The following is a 12,682-nucleotide window of genomic DNA, read 5'->3' as shown; positions in this document are numbered from 1 at the left end:
GCTTAGTTTGCTCAGTGAACTAGTGTGAGCTTTTTCTCATTTTTTGTGTAGACTTTTTCAGAAATTGTATGCTCCGAAATTGAAAAGCTTATTGAAACAAAACTTTTCTTTGCTAGCTTTCACGAAGTTTAGTGAAAATATAAATGTGTGATGAACCGATTGAACATGGCTACCCTAACTGAAAGTGCTAATAGAACATTAAGATAAAAATGGCTGAACCAATTGAAATCAAGCTAGATAAGAGATGTTCATGTGGAGGTCTGTTAAAGTGTGATTTATTCTTTAAAAATTTTAAAAAGAACGTTTGTGAGGCCAAAGTTAAGAAAGAAACGCTATGGGAAATTTTATTTTGAATTCATTTCGTACAGGTGAAAGAAAATGAAAATTTTGTAAATGAAATTTTGGTATTTACCATATGTAATGACTTTGATTCTGATGACAATTTTTGCTATTGTGACATAGTGCATCCAAAAAAGTCGTTTAGACCCATACTTGTCTGTCTTACAGTGTTAGCTTGATACTTTTACATAGGAACATGTGAAGTCATTAGATATTTATGTTTCAGTTCCACCAACTGTTGAGAACCCAGGAGAAGTAGAAAGACCAGAAGTCATACATGGAAAAACATTAAGAATGAGATGTCCTGCTGATGGGATTCCTCCACCAACAATAACATGGTTTATAAATAATAAAGCAATAAGAAATAACACTGAGAGGTTGTCCCTCTTGGAGGATGGATGGACATTAGAGATCACTAATATACAGGAAACAGATACTGACAGATATATCTGTAAAGCTGAAAACATGGCTGGGCAGATTGAAAAGAATTTTGACGTCAATGTGTTATGTAAGATAATATTCAAATATTATTTTGTGTTTTTGCTCAGATCTGCAAAAAGGTCAGCATACCTGAAATTGTCAGTTGTCTTTTTATAGGATTTATTGCATACAAATTACTCATATTTTTTTACATTTTTTTTTGTTTAGTGAAAAAAAATAAAAAAGATAAAGCGAAACTGTAATTTTTTTTTATTAGCAATACAAGATCAACAAATAAGAGATTTTAGTCATGAGTAAGGTCAAGTTAAAATTTCCTTAAAATATAGAGAATTTTTGCGAGACAAAATATCTGTGCAATAAAGAAAAGAATCATATCTTAAAGTGAACAGAATAAATAAGCCAGACTTTAATAAGCTCTTTCCATGTATATATGTGACTTTGTTAACATCTTGTGTCTTGCTATTGAATTAATAAATTACCTGTTTAACTTACAAGACAGCATTTATCATTTATTTATATATTTTTTCCAGTGCCTTCACAGATAATCAAGGACAGATTAGAGAGGAACCATAAAGTGATATTGAATAATCCATTTAATCTTGTCTGTCCTGTACAGGGAAATCCCCTGCCTGCAATCACATGGTATAAAAATGGCCAAGCAATCAACTTTACAAATAGTCAGTCATACCGAGCCAACTCTGAAGGGAGAGATTTATATATTTTGTCTGCAAGTGAAAAAGACACAGCTGTATTTAGATGTCAAGCTTCAAACAAAGCTGGAGATGATCATATAGATTTCAGTGTCAAAGTTTTGTGTAAGTTCTTGTGACATAAAATATTTAGTGTTTGTAAATTGTCTCCATATTTAGTTGTCTTTTAAAAATCAAAAGGAAGGTGAGTGTAGTTACAAAAATTATAGATTTCTCTGAATTGAATACAAGATAAACAGTTCACCTGGTCTGTAATTTAAACCTGCTCTTCTTTGCTCTTTCTTAAAAACGAAATTATTAAGTTCTGTCAATATTCTTTATCAAGAAAAAAGATCAAATACTGTTAACAATTTTCTATTTTATGACAGTATCTGCTAGAGTCAATATGACCGGTATTGACACCAAACCAAAGGTTATATCAGGTGACCCTCTGACCTTGATATGTCCTGGTGTGGGTATACCTAAACCTAATATTACTTGGTATAAGGATGGTAGTGTGTTGTCAGAGGATACTGAGCAGCTGACCATTGATGTTGTTGATGTTAGAGATGCAGGCATGTACAAATGTGTAGTTCAAAATGAGGCTGGACAGTCAGAGGTCGAATTTAATGTTAAAGTTCAAGGTTTGTATTTTATGTATGGAAGTTTTAAATATACATGTATCATTTGGAAAATTCTTCATATCATTGTTTTGCTGAACTAAATTGAATCTTTTAATAGAAATAAAACAATGATAAAAAAGTAAACAATTATAGGTCAAAGTACGACCTTAAAAAAATAGCCTTTTGATCACTTAAATTATTATTAAACATCAATATTGAATATCCTCTACTATTTTTATAAAATCCAAAATTTTTGATTGTTGAATAAAGACAAATTCTTAATGTCTACTTGCAAAAATGTGTTCTTGTACATACTGTGTGTTCTCCATTTTACCCATTATAAATGTATGTTACTCATACTTACAAAACAATGTATGGAAATTATCATTTGAACATCATGAACTTAGGAACTCGTTACATACTTAAATAAATTGCAAAATAAATTAAAAAAAAAGGATTTTAACTGAAGTTAAGAATAATGTCATTTCTAAAGTATGAACACTTGCAGTTCCACCTAGAATTGATAAAGAAGGAATCGACACGAATCCTGAAGTAGTGACCAGTCCCCCTCATACACTGAGTTGTCCAGCAAGAGGTAGACCACCACCTGATATCACATGGTATAAAAATGGACAAATAATTGACTTCACATCAGATTCAAACCTTGAATTGAAGTCTAGGGGGAGACAACTCTATTTTAAAGAAGTTCAATTGAAGGATGATGGTGTATATAAATGCTTGGCTGTGAACGAAGCTGGAAGTGTTGAACAGGAATATGATTTGGATGTATTAGGTATATATGTTAATGGATAATTTGTAAAAGAATAATGTTAATGATTTGGTTTTTAGTAAGTATGATAATGGTTTGGTTACTATAATTTATAAACCTAATTTATAAACCTAAGATAATAGTGAAAGAAGAGAAGAAGAGCTTATCAAAGGAATTTGAGGTGATGGAGGTGTCTGAATTTGGCCTATTGCCTCTTTATCAATTAAAGGAAAATGGTTTTGAAGCAAAACGTTTTTTTTTAAACACAAATGTTTAAAATTTGTTGATTATGGGACATTAAAAAAACCAACAATAAGTGCATTCAAAGACCACTGTAAAAAAGAATCATGAAACTTGCTTCACTAAAACATTTTACCTATGTTCCTCATTTTGGACAAACCTCAACAAAAATGAAAAAAAGGTTCTCATCAAATAATTATTTGTTGTTTATTTAATTTTAAAGTTTTAGTGATAAAGCCAATTTTTTAATGTCTTTACTTTCAGTACCTCCGTCTATTGCTGATTCAGATAATAATGACATAACCAAAGTTATATCAGGTCATACAACAGTACTGAATTGTCCTGCATCTGGTACCCCTGTTCCTGTTATTGAATGGTTTAAAAATGGCTGGTTAATAGTTAACAGTAACCATATTCTGACTGAGGACAATGGGAGACAACTTAAGATTATAAATACTAGAGTGGAAGACTCCGGGAATTACACATGTACAGCAACAAATACTGCAGGGAAAACAGAACAAGACATGACTCTGCTTGTGCTTGGTATTAATTACAGGATATATTATATTTTCTCACTTTAATCTTCAATAAATATGCTAATGAGATGAATGAAAGTATTTAAGGTGGCTCGGGGCCTATTAAAAGTGTCTATCAGAAGTGCCGTATTTTTTGATATTTTATTCTTTACAGAAATTAAATCAAATTGGTTGAAAAAAATAGGGGGTCACGGACGATTTAAGCTCAAAATTTTACTTTTAAACATGTATGTAAAAGGGACCATTTTTCAATGAAATGATAGGGAAAATAGAGGTGTTGACATAATTTTATCGGATTATCAAAAAAACGTTCTATGACACTTGGTCCAAAACTGTAAAATAAAAAGCTGAAATATAGCTTCAAAGAATGAGCAAATAAAAAAGATAGGTCACCGATAAGGAAAAAAATATATTTTGCCTTTTAAAAAACCCAAATTCTGGCGGGAAAATGGTAAAACTGGGTGAAATGTCATTTTGACCCTTTAACAAATACTGATTATAACGAAAATATTCTATTATTCACATAACTACAATGATCTAGCATTTCTAATCAATCAAAATATTTAAAAAAATTATATCGAATTTACGACAAATACTTTTGTAATTCATGCGTGAAATTATGCGCAGTCGAATAGTCCCGAGCCACCTTAAGAAAAGCAAATAGAAAAAATACGATTATAAATATATTAAATAGTTATTTTCTTATTTAGTAAACTCTGCTTTAAACTTTAAAGGAAAAACTGTAAAAATTGATTATTAAAAAACAATTTTGTATTAACAAGTCAATGTTTATTGGTAACCTTACAGTTCCACCTTCCATTGATGAGTCCAATGTCATTTATAGCCCTAAAGTACGTGTGAACCGTACTGTACTGTTAGACTGTCCTATAGAGGGTGTACCATTACCTGATGTCACATGGTTGGTAAACAACATCCCATTGGTGGAGAGTGAAAGGCATCAGCTACTTCGTGATAATAGACAAGTGAAGATTACAAAAGCTCAAATCCGTGATAGTGGCACTTATACATGTCAAGCAGTGAATGAAGCAGGAAGTCTGAATAAAAACTTTAGGCTGACAGTGCAGTGTAAGTCTGAATAAAAACTTTAGACTGACTGTGCAGTGTAAGTCTGAATAAAAACTTTAGACTGACAGTGCAGTGTAAGTCTGAATAAAAACTTTAGCTGATTAGCATAGTGCTGAAGTTCTCATACATTAGATAAATTTGATTTATTGATCAAAACATCAAACCCTGTATATCATGTGTGAAATTAAAAAGTTATTGAAATTTAAAAACTATTGACAAGTCTGTTATATTTGAATCAACGTGTTGAAGTTAAGAATTGGCAAGGTAGTCCTGATTGAAATTTTATTGTACAAATCCACTGTATATATATAAATGCCCCAGAGATCCAGTTATAGCGAACCCTATGATAGTTTTCCATAGATTCACCTGCAAGTTACCTGTCGATTAAGTTCTATTGTCCCATTGAACAAATACAACAGGTATTGTTCTCTGTATAGTTTATTCACCAGGACCTTTAAATTTCTTCCAAGAGAAATCTAATGAGTGATATATTTCTCCTAGAAGAAATTTAAAGGTCCTGGTGATTGAACTATACAGAGAACAATACCTGTTGTATTTGTAAGATGGGACAATAGAACTTACAAAAGTTTAAATCGACAGGTAACTTGCAGGTGAATCTATGGAAAACTATCATAGGGTTCATAATAACTGATTGGAAATGTGAAATATTTGCTACCAAAGCTGCTTATATAAATAGACTGTAACAAAAACTAGTGGTGTTTAGACATTTTTTGTATTTTATTATTTTAAGTTAATTGATTTCATTCATCAATATCAAATATAGATAAGTTAAGTTTTTGAAACAGTGTCTGGAATAGGGTAAATATTTAGTATACACATGCATTCAAGATATAAGTACATATAGCTTAATGTTTACAGTGCCAGCTGCAATAGATAGAGGTAATCTACAGACACAATTCTCCATCATTGAGAACCAGACTGTATTTATAGATTGTCCTGTGTCAGGTTCTCCTACACCTTCCATTATTTGGTCGAAAGACAGGATACCACTATTTGACTTTCCGTATCAAGATTTAAAGGTGCTGAATCAAGACCAGAGGTTAGAGGTCAGTAATGCCCAAGTGGAGGATGCTGGGAAATATACATGTAAAGCAACAAATGTGGCTGGATCTGACAAACAGTATTTCAACCTAGAAGTGAGAGGTAGATAAATGTTTATTTGTGTCTGTACTTGCATTTTTCAATATTTACTGTAAACCAACTTATTTTCCTTGGTACTTTACTTTGCGTGTAGCCTTTTCTATACCAATTCACGACGATTTAATTTTCGCTATTTTAATATTTACTTATTGTAGTTAGACAAGGAAAGATCTAGATTATCGGGACAATTTATTTTTGCGTTATTTTTCTTCTAGCGAAAATAAATCCCTCGCAAAATTAGTTGGTTTATTGTATTAGATGCCACTTAAAATTAATCTTAACAATGAACACACACCATAATATGAAGCTTTATAATATACCTTGAGGAAATTGTTTATTGTTAAAAGTAATTCTTTTATAAAACTTGATTGAAAGAAAAACTTGACTATTTATTAGAATGAATTTAAATACCGATCTGAGCAAAGGAGTTCAAAATTAGAATATTGATCATAACAATGCACTGTACCTTATTTCCCAAGGTTATGATGATGATACATATAAGCATATGCATACATAAGAAGATGTGGTTTGATTACCAATGAGACAACTCTCCACCAGAGACCAAATGATGTAGAAATTACAAACTTTAAGTCACTGTATGGCCTTCAACAATGATTAAAACACATACCGCTTAATAAGCTATAAAAGGCCCTGAAATGAAAAATTAAAACATGAAAACTGTTTAAAAACAGTCTTGATTTATGTATAAAACAATCAACAAAAAAGAAATATGATATGCAACAATAACTTTTGAAATATTCTTCTTAAAATTGTTGAGATATTTAAAGTCATATAAAACCTCAAATTAAAAATAAATATGCATATGTTTTTTTTTGTTTTTATAACAAATGGATAGTTGTCATTATTAAACTTTTGTACATATACTTTTTTCTGAAGAAAATTCTTTAATTGTCAACATTTAGAAGAAGTTTACTTTTTTTTATTGCTTCCTTCCAGGAAGCAATTGGCCGACATATTTTCGGTATTCAAAGTGACCTTAGTGTGACCCATCTCGTAAAAATCTGGTGATCGCAATACTCATGGATCTGTCATTTAAATAAACTATTATCACATTGAACATGTTATACATGTGCTCAATATCCATGGTTCTTTGTTGATTATTTACTATAAGCTGACAATCGGTAAACTACGTCTTCAAAATGTAAAGCAAAATACTGTCCCATGAAATATTGTACCACAAGACAATATTTCATAACTATGTATCATGAAATATTGTCCTCGTCTATGGAAAAATGTCCAGAGAAGGACAAATTTGCATAGTGAAATTGTGTCTGTATATAGACAATATTTCACAGATGAATACTATGGAATTTTGACTTGTTAAAGGGAGTTATATTTTGTGTGAATTAAGACAATATTTCATAGATAAATACTACGAAATTGTGTCCTGTTAAAGGGAGGTTATATTTTGGTTATATTTCGTGAGTATTGAGACAATATTTCATAGACAGATTGTCATTAAATTTTGTCTCATGAAGGGGAGGTTATCAACATATATTTATGTTAGAGAAGGTATATAGGATTTTTTTTCTGCAACACATACCTGTGTTTATATTTACAAAATAAGCGATTGTCAGTACATTACTTATATTTGTACAGTATAATGTAATAAAATGAAACCTTTGTTAAACAATTCTTTAATCTATAATTAACCATTTGGAATGTATCTATGCAAATATGAAACTCACTATTAACAATAATATAGATTCTCTACTATACAAAACAATTTCAGTTATAAATCTAAAAATGTGCATGCTGCATGCTTGTGTACTATTTCTAATTGTGAAATAATTTGATTAAAAAATATTTTCAAAGCCAGTATTTCATAGTGAAGTATTGTCATGAACAGAATTTCATAGTGAAATATTGTCATGAACAGAATTTCATAGTGAAATATTGTCCAGAACATGCATAAGGAGGTGACAAAATTTCATGGACAAGGACACTATTTCATAATGAAATATTGTCCAAGACAATATTTCATTATGAAATACTGTCAGTGGACAATATTTTATATAAAAATTTGTCCGACAGACAATATTTCATGGAGGACAATATTTTATGTTACAAAAAAATGACAATTAATGAGCGGCCATATTTTCAATTCATAACAGACAGAGAGAAGAAAAAAAATAACAATTAAACGAATTTTTGCCTAAAAAATGATAAAATCATGCACAGAAGACTAAGTTTATGATATATACATGCATTGGTTTAAGAATTGGATAAACATTATTCACCAGTCACTCGTTTCATATGATTTTAACACTGCCTGTGCTCATAATTAGATATATAATGGTTAAGCCTTTTTATTAAATAAATACTTTATCTGACAGTACCCCCAGTAATGGATGGACAGAGAACAGTAACAAAGTCATCAGTTATTGTCAGAAATCCTGTAAACTTACAATGTCTTGTCAATGGTATACCAAGACCAGATGTCACATGGCTGAAAGATTATAAACCACTAGATCTGTCTGTAAACCCACACATCAGGATAATGACAGAAGGGCAGGTATTTCTGACTGTTTCTCTTCCATCAATGTTTATTTGGGGAGGGGGAGGGGTGTCATTCTTTTTATATGTTGGTGGATGTAAAAATTTGAAGTCGAGGTAAAAAAAGATAATAAATAATTTGCTGATTTTAATTGTCAATGGATTAGTGGAAATTACACTGAAACATACTTGTCAGTCTCAGATAAAGAAGAAAAAGAAAAAAGAATAAATAAACTTTTTTTTTTATTTAGAAATATAAGAGCCAATATCGAATAAACATTTGTCATGAGAGTCGATACTTATCTTAATAGCCTGAAGATTGATGTATTTATATGAGTACTAGCATCGTTAAGTCATGCTAAATTACTGAAATCTTCATAAGTTTACCATTTGAGTTGGTAATGAAAAAACCTGCTTGAAACTCTTAAGCTTAAAGAAAGTCATTCACATGTGCATGAGTGTATTGTATTTATTTTGGGTTATCCATGGTCAAGTCATATGATGACTTGTACCTGCAGGAAAACGTTCTGATATTGTGATTGCAGTAAAAGATTTTTGTTAAATTTAAAAGTTTACATGAATTTTTTACAGGTTCTTCAGTTTATTGGTAGTCAAGTTGATGACAAAGGAAGATACACTTGTAGAGCAAATAACTCAGCTGGTATAGCAGAAAAATACTTTGATCTTACTGTTCTTGGTGAGTACTGAACTCAGAGAAATACTTTGGTCTAACTGTTCTTGGTGAGTACTGAACTCAGCATTAAAATCAAGTAGAACAAATAACTGGTATATCAGAAAAATACTTTGATCTTACTGTTCTTGGTGAGTACTGAACTCAGAAAAATACTTTGATCTAACTGTTCTTGGTGAGTATTGAACTCAGAGAAATACTTTGATCTAACTGTTCTTGGTGAGTACTGAACTCAGAGAAATTCTTTGATCTAACTGTTCTTGGTGAGTATTGAACTCAGCATTAAAATCAAGTAGAGCAAATAACTGGTATATCAGAGAAATATTTTGATATAAACTGTCCTTTTTGAGTATTGACCTCAGCATTAAAATCAAGTAGAGCAGTTAACTCAGCTTGTTTATCAGAGAAATAATTTGAACTTAGCATTCTTGGTGAGTATTGAAATCACCACAGGACTCAAGTAAAGCAAATAACTTAGTTGTTTTATAAAGTCATACCTTGATTGAAATTTTCTTAGTTAGTAATAAACTCAATACATGTAGAGCATAAATTTTATGGAAAAAAGGTTGATTCCATCTTGAGACAACACTTTGTACGCACTTTTATTGAGCAGTTCTTATTGAGTATAAACCTCAATACATGTAGAACAAGTAACTCTGCTTCTTTTCTAACTATTCCAGATTAGTAACAAACTTGAGACATGAATAGCAAATAAATTTCCTGGATTAGCAAAGAGAGATACTTTGATCTAATTTTTATACTACTGCCATAGGCAAATGGAGGGGGGTGGGGCTCTTAATTTAAGTTTGATTCATTGAAATTTATACACTATGCTGAGAACCACACCATGCAGACAGAGTTCAAATTTGGGCAGTGCAACATTTACTGTTCTATAGTTATGCTCATCTTTGACCTTGAAAAATTGCACATCTTTGACCTTGAAAAATTGCAAAGCTTGAGCAGGGCCATTCTTGTCATCAGACACATACTTCACAGGATTTCTCAACTTACAGTATATATACTTGATGCATGAACCTAAGATAGGAAGTATGTTACATGATTGAGAATAAAAATACACGATATATGTTTGATATTACAGTTCCACCAAAAGTGAATGGTTCTGATTCTATACAGAAGCAGGAAGTAACAATAAATCATCAACACGTCCTGGATTGTCCTGCCAGTGGTGTCCCACCTCCAAAAATAACATGGAAATATCGTGGGGATGTTATACCAGAATATGGTTCTCCATCTCACAGGATCTTGAATAATGGGAGACAACTTTTGTTTATTAATACACAGTTGTATGATGCAGGATTCTATAGTTGTATAATCAGTAATGTAGCAGGAAACACTAGTCTAGACTTCCAGGTTGAAGTTCAAGGTTTGCTGCAGATATATTGTCAGTAATGTTGAAGGGAACATAAGTCTTGATGTTGAAGTAGTTGTAAAGATAAAAATAAGTTGATAGGGTACTATTATAAGGAGACAACTTTCCACCAAATCTGTAATGATTAAGATATAAACAATTATAGGTTACTGTACGGCATTCCCCAATTAGAAAAACTCAAACTTATAGTACTGCTATAAAAAGCCACAACATGCAAATATAAAAACAAATTAAAGGAAAAAACAAATATGACAGACATGAAATAACAACAACCACTGACTTACAGGCTCCTGACTTTAGACATGCATATAAAGAACAGTGGGTGTTTTAAACATGTTTGTGTGGGTTCAGCTCTTGCCTAGCCTGAGACAGTTGTGTAACAGTACAACGTAAGAAAAACGTAAAAGTCAGTTGCAAACGCTTAATTCAAAGTTTTTTCAATATGTACTTTTAGTATTACTGTTGGAAACAGGTCATCATTTCCAGGTGGAACCTCATTCTCAAAGATATAGATTCAGTTATGTTGAAGAAAAAAAAAGTCTAGTTCTAGATAAGAGTTCAAAGTCTGATGTTAATTAAAAGGAATAAGAGGCATATTTCCATCTTTACTCATTTTGATGTAGCTCAGTCAACGTTTCTGTGATTGAATCCACTTGGTGCAAATAATAAAATGTATCAGATATTTATGTAATTTTTCAGTGCCACCTACCATTAGAGAAGGACAAAGACATGTTGCCAGTGTTGTTAATACAAGAGTAAGGTTACCTTGTGAATCAGATGGCCTGCCCAAACCAGTTATTACATGGGAAAAGAACGGTCAACCATTCCCCACTACTGGATTACGTCATACCATGCAGGAACAAGGAACCATAGAATTTGTATCAGTCCAATTAGAGGATGCTGGAGATTATACTTGTCATGCTTCTAACCCAGCAGGGAATGCTACAAGACATGTTAGTTTGGCTGTACAGGGTAAGTGTATCAGTCCAATTAGAGGACGCTGGAGATTATACTTGTCAAGCTTCTAACCCAGCAGGGAATGTTACAAGACTTGTTAGTCTGGCTGTACAAGGTAAGTGTATCAGTCCAATTATAGGACGCTGAAGATTATACTTGTCATGCTTCTAACCCAGCAGGGAATGCTAAAAGACATGTTAGCCTGGCTGTACAGGGTAAGCTATAAAGGCTAATTATTTTAAAACACTTTTAAAAGTTTGTTATCAACTTATTGTAGTTTTTAGTTATGTCAACGTATATATGCAGTTTCTGCTTCCCAAAAATTGTAAACACTGAAGACAGCTATATTTAACACCTCAGAACTAAGAAAAGTACAAATTCTCTCATAGGTTAAGATAATCAGAGTGAGAGTGACTTCTTCCTGTCACTATATGATGCAGTGCCTGTATTCACACAGTCTGTCTTAATCTTTCAAGGGTTTAGTGGAGGAAGTCAAATTGTTATCTTAGGCTAGCAAAAAGATGGAAATAGAAAAATGGTAATGCTTGATAGTCCTCCAATTTTTAAAAATTTCAGATATATTTATATGAGACAAATTAATTTGAATAATTTATTGATTTTGTTTATCTTTAGTAACGCCAAAGATGAGAAATCAGGATCCTGTTGAATTATCTGTTGTGGTTGGACAAAGTGTAGAACTACCTTGTGATGTAGAAGCCTACCCCCCACCAAGGATAATGTGGCAGAAAGGAGCTTCCATACTTGCAGAGTTTCCAGAGACTATCCAGTCATCTAATTCTAGTATGCATATCTCTTGCTGCATTGTCTGAATGCTGCACAGTCTGAACAATTTAACAAATAAGCACTATAATGGAAATTCCCTGACAATTTGAAAATAATTCTGGTGTGTTTTCCCAGAGTTATGGAACTCAATTTTCAAGATTTAATTTTGTCACATGTTTAACCATAACTAGAGTTTTCTTGGATTGATTAACTGGAAAAGTCACATTATTGTTGGGATTGGTTAATACTATACACTTTTTGATATAATATAAAAGACTCTGGTATATCATTCCAGTGTCTCATGTTTTTAATTGTCAGAAAATAAGAGTATGACGAGTACACTTTTCTTTTTGCTCAAATATTAAAAAAAAAATGTTTGTTGTGAAGTCACTTTTGGGATAAAAACAAGTTTCTTGTTTTCAGAATATGAATCAGCATAACATAATAATTTCACTCTAGC

The 12,682-nt window shown here is 31.7% G+C and overlaps 1 protein-coding gene across 6 annotated transcripts in view; it reads left to right on the top strand.

The window, feature by feature from the left end:
• LOC139513072 (hemicentin-1-like) overlaps positions 1–12,682 on the top strand; it is a 103,021-nt gene that overhangs the window by 37,557 nt on the left and 52,782 nt on the right. For 5 of the 6 annotated variants that reach the window (XR_011662382.1, XR_011662383.1, XM_071301218.1 and 2 more), the window contains 12 exons: positions 566–847; positions 1,311–1,595; positions 1,859–2,113; positions 2,601–2,885; positions 3,366–3,644; positions 4,445–4,723; positions 5,603–5,887; positions 8,242–8,420; positions 8,993–9,098; positions 10,192–10,476; positions 11,182–11,454; positions 12,073–12,240. Coding sequence is in view for 4 of the 6 variants with exons in the window: in XM_071301218.1 (XP_071157319.1) it covers positions 566–847; positions 1,311–1,595; positions 1,859–2,113; positions 2,601–2,885; positions 3,366–3,644; positions 4,445–4,723; positions 5,603–5,887; positions 8,242–8,420; positions 8,993–9,098; positions 10,192–10,476; positions 11,182–11,454; positions 12,073–12,240 (2,961 nt within the window). In the remaining 2 variants the exon portion in view is untranslated. Of the gene's footprint in view, positions 1–565; positions 848–1,310; positions 1,596–1,858; positions 2,114–2,600; positions 2,886–3,365; positions 3,645–4,444; positions 4,724–4,746; positions 4,761–5,602; positions 5,888–8,241; positions 8,421–8,992; positions 9,099–10,191; positions 10,477–11,181; positions 11,455–12,072; positions 12,241–12,682 lie in introns of all 6 variants that reach the window. The other variant, XM_071301216.1, reaches the window with a different exon arrangement.

Source organism: Mytilus edulis, chromosome 2 (assembly GCF_963676685.1).
Source record: "Mytilus edulis chromosome 2, xbMytEdul2.2, whole genome shotgun sequence".
Taxonomy (NCBI): domain Eukaryota; kingdom Metazoa; phylum Mollusca; class Bivalvia; order Mytilida; family Mytilidae; genus Mytilus; species Mytilus edulis.
This window is presented reverse-complemented; position numbering and strand designations above follow the sequence as displayed.